We start from the raw sequence: 16,086 nt of genomic DNA on the forward strand, positions 1-16,086 counted from the left end.
TGGTGTTAGGAGAATGGGATCAGCATTTTCAGTGAAGAAACAAACTCTGGCAGGAATCACCTTAACACATGATGCAAGTTAGCACTATCACTAATTAGACATTCTGGCATCATTTATATCTTCATCTATTTTCTACTGCTATAACAGAAAACCTGAGATTGCATAATATATAAAGAACAGAAAATCTTTTTTCTCATAGTTCTGGAGGTTAGGAAATACCAGATCAATGGGCTGGCATCTGGTGAGGGTATTCCTGCTGCATCATCCCATGATGAACATCAGAAGGGCAATGGAGTGTGTGTGTGTGTGTGTGTGTGTGCGTGTGTGTGTGTGTGTGTGTGTGTGAGGGAGAGAGAGAGAGAGAGAGAGAGAGAGAGAGAGAGAGAGAGAACACACCAGATCCACATTTAGAGCAAACACATGATGACTAACCCACTCCTGCCATAATGGTGTCCCTTCAGGAGAGCAGAGTCCCCATGATCTGGTCGCTTCTTATTGGGCCCCATCTCCAAATACTGCAGCATTAGGGAGTGAGTTTCCATCACATGGATGCTGGGAAACACATTCAAATCTTACCAATATACCTCCTGATACAATGCATTAAAGAAGAACAAAAGACCATTCCCATTTCCTTCTTCCTAAAAGCATTTAATCATGAAGAAACAACAGAGACCCCAAATCTGGGACATTATACACAATAATTGGCCAATACTCTTCAAAAGCTTTAAGTTCATGAAAGACAAAGAGAGACTGAAGGACTGTCATAGATTAGAGGAGAAGAGATATGATGAATAAATGCAAAGTAGTTCCTAAATTGGAGCCTGAATTTTTTTTTTAAAGGATAATTTGGGAATAACAAGCAAAATTAGAATAAAGCCTGCAGAATAGTTAAGAGTGTGGTACCAGTGTTAATGTCTTGGAATTAATCATTATACTGTGGATATATAGAGTATTAACATTTATGGAGCTAAGGGAATCTCTTGGAATCTTCTGCAAGCTTTTTATAATCTTGAAATCATTTCAAAGCAAAGCTTTACCAAAAACAAAATAAACAAACAAACAAAAAAAGAGCTATATAATAGGTAACAAAACCAAGATTTCAGTCCAAATATATTTGACTCCAAGACCGAGTCTTGACAACTACATATTTGTATCTCCCTTCTATTATACTAGGTGATTCATCTCCCCTCCCTCCCAATCAGGCCTTTTATAACTGTGTTTTCTACTAGAACCATTAATATTTTCAGGCCTTCATGTTTGTGGTCCTGGTAAACATAACAATTTAATTGTTGGCCCTTTGTGCCTCCCTATGGGTCAGCTGATGGCACGGCAGACAGTCACACAAGTTTGCTGAAGAGAAGAAGGAAAGCAAGAGCATGAAAGTCCTGGGGACAGGAAATCTACCCAATTGCCTCATCAACTGTTTCTTACCCTGCTTTGTCCTAATTTTTCTTAAAACAAAGTAATCATGAAACAATTAGAAAGCACACAAATGCACAAGGCCAACACCACAAAAACAGGAAATCTGAGAAAAGCAAAGAGCCATTTTCTCAAATCAAAAATATAGGGTCAGCTGGGCATGATGGCCCACTCTTATAATCTCAGCAGCTCTGGAGGCTGAGGTGGGAGGATGGTGAATTCAAAGCCAGTCTCAGCAATGTAGTGAGGTCCTAAGCAACTTAGAGAGACCCTGTCTCTAAAGAAAAATATTGAAATGGCTGGGGATGTGGCTCAGTGGTTAAGCACCCCTGGGTGCAATCCCCAATATCCACCACCCAGAAAGCAAAACCAAAACAAAATAAAAACAACAACAAAAACAGAGTCCCAGGAAAGGACAGAGCACAGCACAGGCGGAGCCACCTGAGCCTGGTGGTAAAGTGTGCTCCCTTTAATCACCAATGATTGCCCATCCTCCATTACTCTATTTTTTCAGATATTGGGGTCTCAGAGGCTTCCATTTCTTTCAAGGACAGAGCCAGGGGTTTATTTTCTAAACTTCAAAAGCTATTTATTTTCTTTTCAAAAATTCTCATTGGTAATTGTGTTTTTCTATCAAGAAAAATAACTGAAATAATTTCACTTAAAAGTAATATAAATTTCAAGGTAGTGGAATGGTATAAATATAAGTGCAATCATGTGCAGCCTTATATTTCATCAACCACAGACCATCAACACAACAGTGGTCCCCTAAGATTAAGCCATTTAACTTTCTTGTAAATACACTACAATGTTGGCACAATGACAAAATTATCTGAGGACACATTTCACAGAATAATTCCCTTTGTTCAGTGATGCATGACTGAATAGACCCATGGATGGAAAAAAATGTAAATTGGCAGGTTTCTACAACAAGCAAACATTAGAAAGGATAAAACATGGGGAGGCAGGTAAGTGCAGACTAGAGCAATGCAAACTTCTTTTGCTATTATTTTGTGTGAAGTAAGAACCTGCTTCCAGGTCATAAATGAGCCTCGCGGGAGTCGATAATAAAATAGTGCAGTGGGCAGGATAATTAGTAATGCTTTTACCATGTAGGTTTTGAAAAGAAAAAAAAAATGGAATTCTAACCAATTCTCACACTCTGGGAAGAGTCAACAAGACATGGGTCCTTAATCCAGTGACTGAAAACACTGGAAACCTAATTAAAAGATCAAAATGTTCATGGAAAAGAGCTAATCAATATGCAAATATACAGACAGGGAACTGGCTACTTCTTTCCAAAACACAATCCATCAATGGCATTGATTTTCTGAGTTGGAGATTCTAACCTGCTCAGCACTTTTTTTCAGAGCAGAACTGAACATTTAATCAGCCCCACCTACAGAATGACCCTCTTCAAAGGAATATTCATACACTGGACAACAAAATGTAAACATTTTAATGTTACCTGATGCTGGCTCCTCTGGACTTGAGATGAAGTGAACCCTTACCATATCTCACATTGCATGGTTCTCAGCAAGGTGAGACTTGGTGAGAGTTCTTTCCTATACTCGCAAATCATTCAAATTAGAATATTTGCTATCAGGCAAAGTTCAGAGAATCACTGTTCAAGAAAAAGTGCATCAGAATTTTGTAAAGTTACTTCTGGATTTTTCCCACTGCTCTAGTAGCCAGGAAGTGGACTTCCCCAGGCTTCTCAAATCTGAATGTGCAAATGAATCACTTAGGGCTCTGGTTCTAATTCAGATTCAGATTGAGGGGGTTGAAATCCTACATTTCTAACACACCCTCAGGGCTGCTTACTCTCCCTCTGACCCTCTGGATGCTAAGGCTCTGTGTAATATAAATGGACTTTGAAGCTCTAAACCCATTGCTGTAAGAAAACTCTGGCAAGTGTGACATGGGTTAAAAAGCTGAATAGATTAGTTTCTGGATAACATCATCTCACTTTATTTACTTGGTGGCACTTACATGGCCCGGAATTTTCCATCAAAGGAACTGAAGTGTAGAGGTACCTGCTAGCCAAGCACCTTTAAAGCAATGACTTGCAAAACCTTTTTTTCAGCCTGAGTACACATGGGGGATGTGGCAGTTTTGTTACTTCCTTGGCCAGTGATCCTTGAACAGGGCAGGGCAGCAAAATATTCCTGTGAGTTTATCATTTACAGCTTGAAAAAAATCCTTCCTGTCCTCAGTTGATAGTAATCCTTCCTTCAGGGAACACACTCTCTAATTTCCAGTCAGTGGCAAATGACTGTTTTAAAATTAAATATTTGCATGATAATAATTATTATGAACATCTTTAACATGGTACCATGTGCTGTTTCAAGTGTTGTACAAATGTTAAATCATTGACCCCTAATGATCACCTTAGGAGGCAAATGCTGTTATATTTTCCATTTAACAGATGAGGAAAGTGATGAGGAAAGAGTAAATGACACTCTCAAGGTCACACAGCTAGTAGTTGGCAAAGTTGGGACTCAAATCCAAGCAGTCTGGTTCTAGGTCTCTGTGTATCAAGAATTCAGCTAGCCACCCTTCGACTGAGAAAAGGTGAGTGACATTTATCTATTGACATTTTCTCCAGAGCGCTCATGGATAACAGAGAATATATTAGATCACTTTGTACGACTCTCCATTTTTATATAAAAAAAGGTGTCCATCCTCCTCAAATGGAGAAATGAGATTAAACTGCCATGAAGTATGATGAAATAAGTATGATTTTTTTTCTTTCTTAATAAAGTAAATTCTTATTTTGGGAAGTTGATATTTGCTAGATGCATACAAATTAATCACTGTGGATTTCATAGGCATCAATCTTCAAGGCTCCCTAAAGATTCCCCCCCAGGTCTAAAATTTGATTCCTGACTTCAGGAAAAGTTACAAGGGTAACTTACATGAATAGTAACATATATCTACTTATGTATTAATGTTAAGTGGGTATTTGTACTAAATGGCTACTTCTTTCCAAAACACAGTCCATCTATGGCATTGATTTTCTGAGTTGGAGATTCTAACCTTCATCTTAAGGTATAAAGCCCATTTCTCTGGCACACAGAGAAATAAAATCCACTTAGTATAATCATGTTAGTTTTGTGGAAGAGAAAAAAAGACAGAGCCTTTTCCATAATAGGTGATCAAATAATAGTCTGGACACAGCAAATGCATCTCAATATTGGTAAATGACCTAAGTCTAGCAATAATACTAAAATGAATCAGTGATAAGATTTGTAAATATTTAATTACAAAGCAGTGCCATAACATCTCATTTAAATCTATTGTTATGTTGTAGGCAGGACAGATATAAATACTGTAATAATTTAGTAAATAAAAAAAGAGAAAATTTGCTGCCTTTCTCCAGGTCTTACAAGTTATAATTAACTTAAATTTGGATCTTATGGTATCTTGCTTTTGATCCCTTGTTACTTTTAAACAACTTAACTGGTTATCATTTTTGAAATGCACAGCTGTTTCCTAGGAGGTTGAAGAATAGACTGAGCTTATTAAATATTAGGAAAAAAATCCATTGACATTTTATAACTATGAGAATTGTCTGAGTATTTATAACTTGATCAGAATAAAAATATAAATAGTATTGAAAAAAAATATTGCATTATATCATAACAAGTACATTTCTGCTATAGATTGGATGTGGAATGTCTCCTCAAGTGAAAAAGTGACAAAGGGCCAGATGGGCCCTATGAGAGGTTATGGAAATTGTTAAGAGGTTGGGCCTTACTGGTAGGGAGGAATAAAGTCATTGGAGGCATGATCTCAAAGGGGATAATGGGTGGGACAAGACCACTACCCCGGATTACAACCTTTAGCTAAAGCTTGTTATTTTTGGCTGTCTGAATGGAAGGCTCCACTCAAACTTGGATGCCCATACATTCTGTTGTTACCCCAGGTTTCTTTGACTACTGTAACATTAGAACTTCAACTCATTGTTTTGAACCCAAACAATTATTTTGTTTTAAGAAACAAGTAAAGAAAAAACTCAAGTTAACAACAAGAAATTTAAATTGTATTCTTTCAATTGAGTCAGAGAAAGAGAACAATCTAGGGGGATTCTTCAATGAAAGATTAGTTCCCCATCAAAATAGTATAAAAACCCCCAGAGAGCCACCCATGATACCCTCCTTGGAACCTCTCCCACGCTATGAGAACTCTCCTTGCTTGCTTCTAATAAATCTGCTACTGAATTCTTACCCTCCCTCATCTGCATACTTCATTCTTTGGGAGCCTGAGACAAGCACTCCCCAGTGCTCACCTGACTCCTTTACAATGGGACTCCAGGTCCTTCCTTTTTCTTGTTTTTTTTTTTTTTTTTTTTTTCCCCTAGCTCTCAGCAGATGAACAGCTTCCTCCCCTGCAGCTCCTACCATGATGTCCTGCTTCACCACAACCCCCAAACCAACTGAGTCCACCAATAATGTTCAGTGCTTTGAAATCATGAGGCAAAACAAACCATTCCTCTTTATAAGGATTTTGTCTTAGGTATCTTGTTACAGTGATGGAAAACTGAGGAACATAATTTCTTTCTTTCTTTAATAATCTAATTAAACCAAGATTAAGCTATAGAGACACATGCATATACAAGTGATCCCAGTCTGTTATTCAACTAGAGAAAAATCCTGCAAACAAATGGAAATGAGGCCAGGTTGATGAAAGGTGGGTGTCTTACTTGAAATGAAGCAACAGCAAGATTATTCAACCAATTAAAAATAAAAATAAATAAAAGCAACCAATGTTAGATGCTGTAAGCAGAACTCAGAGAAAAATGTGTGGTCTAGACAATAGCTTAATAGAGATAACAAATCAATTTTTCTTTCAAGTTAATTGTTTAGAAAAATAAGCCATATCAACAGATTTTTTTGAGGCACAGAAAAAAAAATTGAAATGCTGCAATATGAGAAAATAATCAACTAAAGTCACCAGATGCAGTCAAGTTTAGCTCCCTGAACATAAGCATTATGCAAATGTAAGACCAGTGGGAATGCTAATTGAAGCAATATTTTCCTGAAGGTGTGAAAGAAAACAACTCCAGAAAACTTAACTTTTGTAATGAAGATTTATGTGTACATTCAAGAGTCAGAGAACTCCATCAAGGACAATTTAAAAAATTGAAACAACCACCACATCCAATTAAAAATTTGAAACAATCACCACGTCAAAATTGATACCAGTTTCATCAAACACTTCCCCTGCATTATGATAAAGAGAGTGAGATTGGCAAAGAGGAGTGCTTCAAAGATTCCATTTTGCAGGTGTTCTTTATTTAAAGAATCAATCTACCCACTGACATGGAGAAAGAATAATAATAGAAAAAAAAATAAGCCAGAGGATGTTTATGTCTGGAAAAGAACACACCAGCAATTGCTTGGCCACAAATAGTGCATATAGATATTAATCTATATCATCTATAACAACTATGCCCATCCATCTATCTGACGAATGACTGTACACTTATATCCCATCCATTCATCCATTTCTATCTATCTCTCTGAATGACTCCCTTGACTATGTCAGATTCCTCTAGCTGCCTTCTCCACCAGGCCTCAACCTTCAGACTTCTTTGGTGTCAATTTTGGCATCACTCGATTTTAGCAAAAGCCCTAAGTCATTTTAGCAAGAATTCCCCTCCTTCATATCTGATTATCTTCTGACAAGCATTCTTTGGTTGGCCAAACTCTAGTCAGGTTTCTGAAAGTTCTGCTAGCCCCATCTGTGTATTTTCACATAAAATCCAGTTTTAGCAAAAAAATACCACTAACGAAAACTCAGCTGTGTCAGTTTGCAAGAACCGCTCCCATCCTCACCCTCAATAATTTATCAGGTTCCTTGTCCTCCACTATATCTCAAGTGACGTTTGATCACCCTAGCCTGGCTTCAGCAAGAATTCCACAGGTCAGTTTAGCTGGTGTTCCCTTTACTCCTGGATGTTCCTTTTTGGTAATTTTCTGTCCACTCTCTGCTCCTTGGCTATAAATCCCTACTTGCCCATGCTATGTTCAGAATTGAGCACAGTTCTATAGCTATACCTCTTCCCCCTGTGAATAAAATTAGCACTGAACAAAATTAGTCTGGACTGCTTTAACTGCTGACAGGCTCTGGCTTTTCTTTGACATGGTTGATCACTTTTATTGTAAAGAATTAGGATTTTCAAATCACATTGCTCTACAATATCATATTCTTCCCAGGTTTTTCAGTGTGCTTTCATAACATATTTCATTTTTATTCTCGGAATAGCACTGGGGTAGGGGGAGTCAAGACAGGCATTTTTACCCCTTACTAACAAGTTACAAAATTGAGTTGCAGAGAGGCCAGAATCCAAGATAATAAGTGTTGGAGCCAAAGTCTTATCACTTCTAACCCCAGACTCCTTCTATCAGGACAGGGATAGTTCTCTGGGAGCTGTGAATCAGAATGTCACCTGCAGTTTCAGAAGACATAATAATTCTAATATGTCCAACTTTGTGATCATCGATAAGTTAAATAATATGGATATAGAAGTACAGAGGAAAAATCACCAAACTATGGACTAGAAAAGATCCAGAGAGAGGAAAAGAAACAAGCCCAGGCTGTTTTTTAGGTTTATACTCAGAAACTTCTAGATCTGCAACCTGATAACTGTCTTGTCTTTGAATGAAGAACAAAGTACTCAAATAATTATAAGAATTTTCATATAAAATGCCTGCCTTATTGCTTGCCATATGGGAAGGACTCTTAGAAATTTTTCACTTCCCTTTCTTTATGTAGTCATGATCTTTGCTTCAATTTGTCAATTGCCAAACTAGATTTTAACATCTGCCTTTTCTGCAATAGTGATTTAAGAAATGCTATTTAAACAAAAAGAACAATGGACAGATTTGAAGAAACATAAAATCAAATTCTGGGATGTATGTGTGTAACCTAAGTACTAAGGATTATAATTCACTTTATAAAAAGGGCATGGCAGACATGTGAATACAATGATTTCTATGATTTGCTCTGCTCTGGAAAGATAGTAATGCAGATGGGGAGACTCTGACTTTATTTCCACCTTTCTCTTTCTGCAATATTAATCTAAGGTTCCAAAACACTGTTTGGACCACAGTTAATAGAAAACAAAGATAGAGGGGGAGTTTTTCTCTAAAATATCCTGCTCCCAAGGAGACATTCTCCTACACCCTCTTCTCACCCATTCCTAGGGAGGCAGTGGGGAGCTGGAGAGTCACCTCTTGGGGGAGGTCAATTTTCCTGCTTTCTCCTGCCACCTCTTGCTCACACAGAGCTGGATTGGCTAGCTACCCCTGGGTCTTTCTCTAACCAAATCTTGCTTTCCTTTCTTGCAGTCTAATCTGTTGACAGAATGCATGCCCTTGAGCATATAAATTACATCAATTGGTGATAAGATTTGAGAAACCCCCCCTTCTTTTCCTGAGGGCTTAAATTTAAATCCTGTTTCCAGCCAAATTAGGAGAGAGCTTTGCATCAAGAATTATGTCTATTAAGAAATGAGCAAACCTAATCAGTAAAGTGGACCCATGTTGCCCATTTAACATTTTTTTCCCCTGTGCTTAAGGCATTCAGTAACATCAAAGGGAAGAGTAGTTATGGTTTTGTGCACATGCCGTGTGTGTGTGTGTGTGTGTGTGTGTGTGTGTCTATGTGTCTCTGTGTGTGTGTGTGATGTGTCTAAGGGAGAGCATGTGTGAGGGCCTTACTAAGCCCTCTGGTCATGTGACTACTCTAATATTACAATTCTGTCATCATCTCTAACAACCTGATTCATTTGGAGGAAGGAACAATGGAAAAGGATCAGAGAGCCAGGGAGGGCTAGAACAGTGGGGTGTCCAACCCTGGAAGTATTGAAACATGAATTTCTGTGTACAACTCTGGAAGCTCAGACAAATTGTATTTACTGAAGAGAGAATGTGTTTAGGAAAAAATTTTAAAATTCTAGTAAGTAAATTTATTAAAGTTTTAAGATACATAATTTATTTAAATGTAGGTTTCCAAGATTTTCTGAAAAAAAAAAAGAAAGAAAGGAAACTAAGTAATTATATCAATCCTACTGCTATAAATCAAAGTGTGTGCCCGTGTGTGTCTGGGTAGGTTTTTGTGCTTGGGTGGGCTTGTCAGTGTGCTTTGTGTGCATGTGTATGTATGTGTTTGTGGTACTTCTATTGGTATAACAAAGTGGGTATAGAACTGATTTCTAACTCTAAAAATTTAGCTTCAATACACATGAAAACCCAGCCACATCAACATTTATGGCAGCTTAATTCACAATAGCTAAACTATGGAATCAACCTAGGTGCCCTTCAACAGATGAATGGATAAAAAAAAAAATGTTGTACATACACACAATTAGTCAGCCCTAAAGAAGAATAAAATTATGGCATTTGATGGTAAATGAATAGAGCTGGAGAATATTACGTTAGGCTAAATAAGCCAATCCCAAAGAACCAAAGGCCAAATGTTTTCTCTGATATGTGGATGCTAATTCACCACAAGGGTGGGAGTTAGGGAAGAATAGAGGCACTCTAGATTTGGCAGAGGGGAGTGAAGGGAGGGGAGATAATCTGAGGGTAGGAAGGATAGTAGAATGAATCAGACATTATTATCTTATGTCCATATAATTACACAACTGGTGTGATTCTGTATCATGTACAACCAGAAGAATGAGAATTTATATTCCATTTGTATGCATTCTACTGTCATTGGTAACTAATTACAGCAAATTTTAAAAACATACACACGAAAAAGCAAGAAATCAAGGAACAACAATGATAGGGTAACTCAAAGAAAGGTTTCTAACAATTATATTAAAAATTAATGCATGGAATACCAGAAACATTACAAGAAGAACATCCTTCTATTTCTGTTTAGGCCTGCTTCGGGATTTGAAAGCAACCATGTCAGTCCCATAGGAACAAAAAGAAAGAATGGATCCTCTAAATCATCATAACTCTTCCTGAGACAACCAGAAAGCTGAGGTCACAAGACAACCAAGTAAAACCTATCCCAGAGAGAAAGGAAAAAAAATAAATCTTTTAAGAACAGACAGGACACACAATCTACCTCAGTTTTGGGAAAGCAGAGAACACACTGATGGCCTTATCAATGTGTAAAAAGAGATCAGCTCACATTTTACCTGATGAACTTTCCTCTGCCTTTAGGTATCACCCACAGTGACTGACACCCAGACTGGACTGCATCATAGAATCCCCACGTGGACAACTAAACATTCAAACTCCAGGAGGTGTGTTTTATACTAGTAGGCACTGTCTTATAATGGGAAGGCAGCCAATTACAACAAATTCTGGGTTGGCATTGTCTTAATCTTATCTTTCTCATTTTTTTAAATTCTTCTTTTAAAGATCTTCTCTAAATCATACAGTGATTCATTTCTGAATCTATCATCTTGCCTGGGATTGCCTGGGCAAAAAAAAAAAAAAAAAAAAATGTGGTCTACATTGAAAGTTCTATGACTCATCAGGGAGAACTATAATTAATTTCCATTTAACTCTTTCAAGCTGATCTCTTAGCAGAGGAATATCTGCATATAAACAATGAAGTCCATTGCCAAATCTCGTTATATTGAACATTTATGAAATCAATGCCTTTCTAAATGAATTCAACCACTGGCTCCATGAACTCTACTTTTATATCAATAATGATAATAGCATCCAGGAGGCTAAATTCTCTTTGTTTTCACTTGAAGCCATACTAAACTGAAGACGATGTGCCAGTAAAACAAAGGAAACTTGAAAATGCTAAATTAGGCATCTAACAAAAAATGATGACCAAGGTGCATTCCATGATCAAAATGTGACCAATTTTACACACACATTTTGAGCAAGGTCTTGACCATCTGCATGAACATCCCAACTTCACCACTTACCAGTTGGACATTTGAGTAGGTTCTCTGACATTTCCAAGACTTAGTTCTCAGATCCGCAGTAACTAAATGTTAGTAATATTCAAATCATAGGATTACTGCAGAGATTGAAAGAGGCTGGCACACAGGATATCTATTACTGTGTAAGGTCAGTAGATATCTTGGCTGGTATGAATATTTCCTTTTATCTCTGCTTAACAGATGCCAAAGAAGTTACTCACAACAGCTAAATCATTTATTGAAGGAAACAAGGCCAGGCTTACAATGATCATATTGATGCCTCCTAGATTTTAGTCTTTGCCTTTATACTGGACTTTTTTCACTTAAACCTATTATTTGGTCTACATATGTTATTTAAATCACTAATGATTTTGGTGAAATCTTTTCCAAAACCAAGAACAGTAAACCCACATAAAAAGGAAGCCAACCAAAGTCAAGTCATATTTTTAACCTTTATTTTATTTAATAATTTTTATGTGGTGCTGAGGATCGAGGCCAGGGCCTTGCACAAGCTAGGTGAGAGCTCTACCACTGAGCCACCACCCCAGCTCCCAAAGTCAAGTAATTTTTAAAAACAGTTCCATTGACTCATGAATTATAAAATTAAAAATAATAGAAGGTGAACCTTAACTTTGAATCCCCGATTAAAGGTTGGTTCAACTAATGGTGGCAATTCAAAACAATCCTCTTATTGTCTTTAATATTTTTATGCAGTTATTGATGTATATTGCAGTTACAGAACTGAAAACACATGGAAAATGATCACACAGACCAGGCCATATACCAATTCATATGCCAATTAATCCAACAAACTTTGTAGCGGAACAAAAGAAACCCTAATGCCAAAGCACTTACTGCAGCTTGCCGATGAGTATTGGAGAGTATTCCATGAATCTTCACTTTGTCTTTCTCCATTTGGTCTATGTTCACCCACAAATCCCGGCTGGCAGAGTCAGATGGGCCATATATCCGAGATATATAGTAATTGTGATCTGTGTCCTCCTGCAGAACAAAGAAGAATTTATATCAAGAACTGAAATATTGTTCCTAAAATTCTCTGTAAAAAATTCTATTGACATTAGTAGTTTTAGTAGTCTTCAAAAGAGCAAAATACTATTTAACGATAAAGAAAGTGAATTAAGATGATGAAAATAATATACACAAAATTAGCAATCCTCTTTAAGGGGCACTGTTAAGTAATAAAATTTACAGACAAATAAATTTTCTGTGTACGGCTATCTTTTCTACCACAATAATATTGAATCTGATTGCTGCCCAAACAAAAGATGTCTTTTTTGAAATATTTAATAGAAGTCTGAGCTATAATTACTATTGAATGACAACAAATTGAAATTTCTTTTATTTAAAAATAAGTTTAGAGCAAGGCCTCTGTTCAGTTAATAGCCCTAAAAATTTAGAGAATATGTATTCCCCTTTAATCTAGGTTATTAATTTCTCCTCTTATTTGGATTCTCATTATTGGCATTACCATGGTGTCTTTCACAAAGCTTTTATTCTTTGTGTTTCCCACTCAATGAAGAGATTGAAATGTTTAAAAAAGTAATTTTGATGAGGAACATCCAGAACAAATCATACAATTCTTGGCTAATTATGATTGCATTTTTTAAACCATAAAAATAAAATTGTGCTTATCAATTTGAGAAGTCCTTACATAGAATATACCTTAAGACATTCTGGTAAATGTAAGAAAAATGTTGATTGAATTGAAGGACTATGATTTGAATAATAAAGATTGGGATATCAATTCTGCCCAATGCATTTATTAAGTATTAATTAAATAAATTACAAGTACTTTTGAAATTTGATCTAAACAAAAATCCTATATACTTTATCAGAAGTCATCTTATATATATGTACATCATTATATATATATACATGCACTATATATATATATATATATATATATATATATATATATATACATATATAAATGATACCACTGACTACAGAAAGGAAAAGAATATTCTACATAGTATTCTAAAGGGATTTTTGCCTCATGACTAAAATAAATCATAGGACCCCAATGCAAAGGTGGAGAACAGTGATTAGATGTTAACAGAGAGGGAACTTTTTTCTTCCTTGATAAACATTATAGGTAAACCTCCAACCAGACTTTGGGAATCCCATTCAAAGGTTGTGTATGCCCACATGGAAGGAAAAGAAAGTTAGCAGAGAAGGAAGAAAAAATATGAGAAGACAGCAGAATAGGATGCCAGGAAGCCCACGGGAGCTTCCAAATCCTTGTGGGCTTTCAATCCCTGCCTTTTAGAACATCATGGCACTGACTCTAATCCTTTGGATTCTGTGAAACAAAGAGCATGGCAGTCTGTGCCTCCATATTCAGCCCTCCTAGCTGTCCTGTGCTTCACCACTGGAACCCCAGGGGTGAATAACAAGGAAGGTGGGCATCTTCCTTGATAAGAGCACACACTGTTAGAGTCTGTAAACAAGTCAGGATGGCGCCTGGCATTTTGCCAGAGGGAGTGGTTTGTGAAGTAACGCCAGCGAGCCATTAAGTGTGGAGATTCCTTATTGGTTGACTGCTGTATCAAGTTTATGTTAATTAGATAAGCTGTGTGGAATGTATAAATACCGCTCCTGTCCTACAATAAAGGGCTTCCACTCCTGCTGTATCAATCTACACAAGTTGTTCGTCACCCCCCGGTTATTTTGCTGCAGCCGGACTGCGGCAACACACCACTTTTCACATGTCACTCTTCCAGCCACAGAGATTGCGGGGCACATAGTGCACATGTGCTAAGAGGGACCTATGGGCAAGACACTCAAGAGAGGAAATAACTTCCATTATCCTGACTATTGAGAAATGTATATGTGAGACTTGGAACTGCTACCTGTTTTGCTGCCACGTGGAGGCCCTACCGGAAGATATAGCAAACACATACAAATACATAGAATAATAAACATGGCCAAGAAAAAGCCAGCTCTCTGATGAAGTGTATTTAAGTGTGACCTACTGCTGAACCTGTTCAATCTCTTTTACTTTTAAATCACCTGAAGTTATGTGATTGTCAACGAAAGGAATCCTTGTTAAAAACCAGCTTTCTCTTACTTGAAACCAAACTTCAGCAAGGTTGATTAAGGCAACTTGGACAGATTTATAAGTCTGCATGGCAAACATCTCTCATTTAATTCTAGTATTTCTAGGTAATCACACAGCAGAAATGGAAGCTTGTATAAAACTTGCCAGAAATCATCAGGGGTGAATAACAAAAGATGTTTCATTTAATTTTAAATGAGTGGTATGGAAGAATGGCTTTCAACATTGAGTTGCAATAAAAAAATTAAAATTTTTATCACTATTGCTGTTATTATTATAAAGAGTTCAGCAGCACTAAGGTCAAGGATATAATATTTAGGCAAATTAAAAAATATATTTTATGATGCCGCCAAATTCTCATATAATTACTAACTCATAAAATTTCCAGCTTGCAGAATGGAATTCAGTATAAATTTTAAAATCAACATTATTAAAAACATAGCCATTTTTCTTAATCCCTGAATCTTTGCAATGAGTCAATAGTCTTGAAATTATCATAAAGAATGCCATTGTATTAAAATAATGAATTATCTGCAAATATGCACATAAAACTTTATCCAATTACAATAAATTTCACTGACATAGCTATGTGAAAATACACTTCCATGTTTTACTTAAATCAGAGCTGCCCAAACCAATATCCCATCTTTGAACATATTGAAAAACTGAATACGAGGGGACTCCAAGATGGCTGCGAATAGAGTGCATCACACCCCGTGTATCGCACCACTGCGCAGGTGAATAATGAGTTAGAAAGACAAAAAACTATCTTGTTAGGAAATTACAGCCAAATGGGGGTGCACCGAAACCTAGAGGAAGGATTTCCAGCACCGAGGTCCGGTAATTGAGTCTCAAACACGAGCCAACTGTGCGACCGGAGAACCGGGCTGACTGATCTGTGCGGCCCGCCCGCGGCTACAGACGGCGGGGCGCCGCCAAGAAGCGACCAGCAAGCAGGGAGAAACGTTGCTGCGGATTCTGTGGAATCCTGCCGGCTGAGCACCCACTGAGCACCGGGCTGAGTTTGGGATTTCAGACGGGGAAGGAAGCGGTACAGTTCTATCCCCCACAACGGAAACTCCACCAAGGAAACCAGCGGCCACCATCTTGGAGAGCTGAAGTAACCACCGCCACTCTCTGACAGATTGCAACAATAAAACAGGTGTGTGTTACTCAGCTCATCTCCCATACAGCGGGGAATTGGCATAAAATCTCTCCTAGGCTTTCCGGGGGAGGGATTATCAGAGCGAGCCTGCATAAAGACTCGGGGAAAACTAGAGACACCTGACCTTCAACTCACCCTCCCATCAGCAGCGAAAACGAAACCTGTCTTGCCAGCACTGGGGGAGGGGCAAGCAGAAAAAATCAAAACAATAGAGTGCCGGGGTTCCCAACAGCCACCCTCCACACCCAACAAACGGCAGGCCCAGAGTACAGTTTGAACTGCCGAGAGGCATCACTCAGGGGAAATCTGGTCTAGCAGGGGAAACCAGGACTAGCAGGAGAAACCAGATGACTAGAGGCAAGGCCCTCGCGACTGGGTGGCTGGAGACTGCACTCCCGCCTGCGACAGTCCACCCGCTGCCCGCGTGAGTGGGCGGCTGGAGACCGACTGCCTGCCAGCGACCGACCGCAGGACTGGGCGGCTAGAGATCGCCGGCCCGCTGCCCCTGCGACTGGG

At 38.0% G+C, this 16,086-nt stretch overlaps 1 protein-coding gene across 1 annotated transcript in view; it reads right to left on the bottom strand.

The window, feature by feature from the left end:
• Plxdc2 (plexin domain containing 2) overlaps window positions 1-16,086 on the bottom strand; it is a 433,048-nt gene that overhangs the window by 193,134 nt on the left and 223,828 nt on the right. Inside the window, exon 3 of the mRNA XM_048812745.1 lies at window positions 12,182-12,328. Within this exon, the coding sequence (XP_048668702.1) occupies window positions 12,182-12,328 (147 nt within the window). The remainder of the gene's footprint in view (window positions 1-12,181; window positions 12,329-16,086) is intronic.

Source organism: Marmota marmota, unplaced genomic scaffold, assembly GCF_001458135.2.
Source record: "Marmota marmota marmota unplaced genomic scaffold, marMar, whole genome shotgun sequence".
In the NCBI taxonomy this organism is placed as follows: Eukaryota; Metazoa; Chordata; class Mammalia; order Rodentia; family Sciuridae; genus Marmota; species Marmota marmota.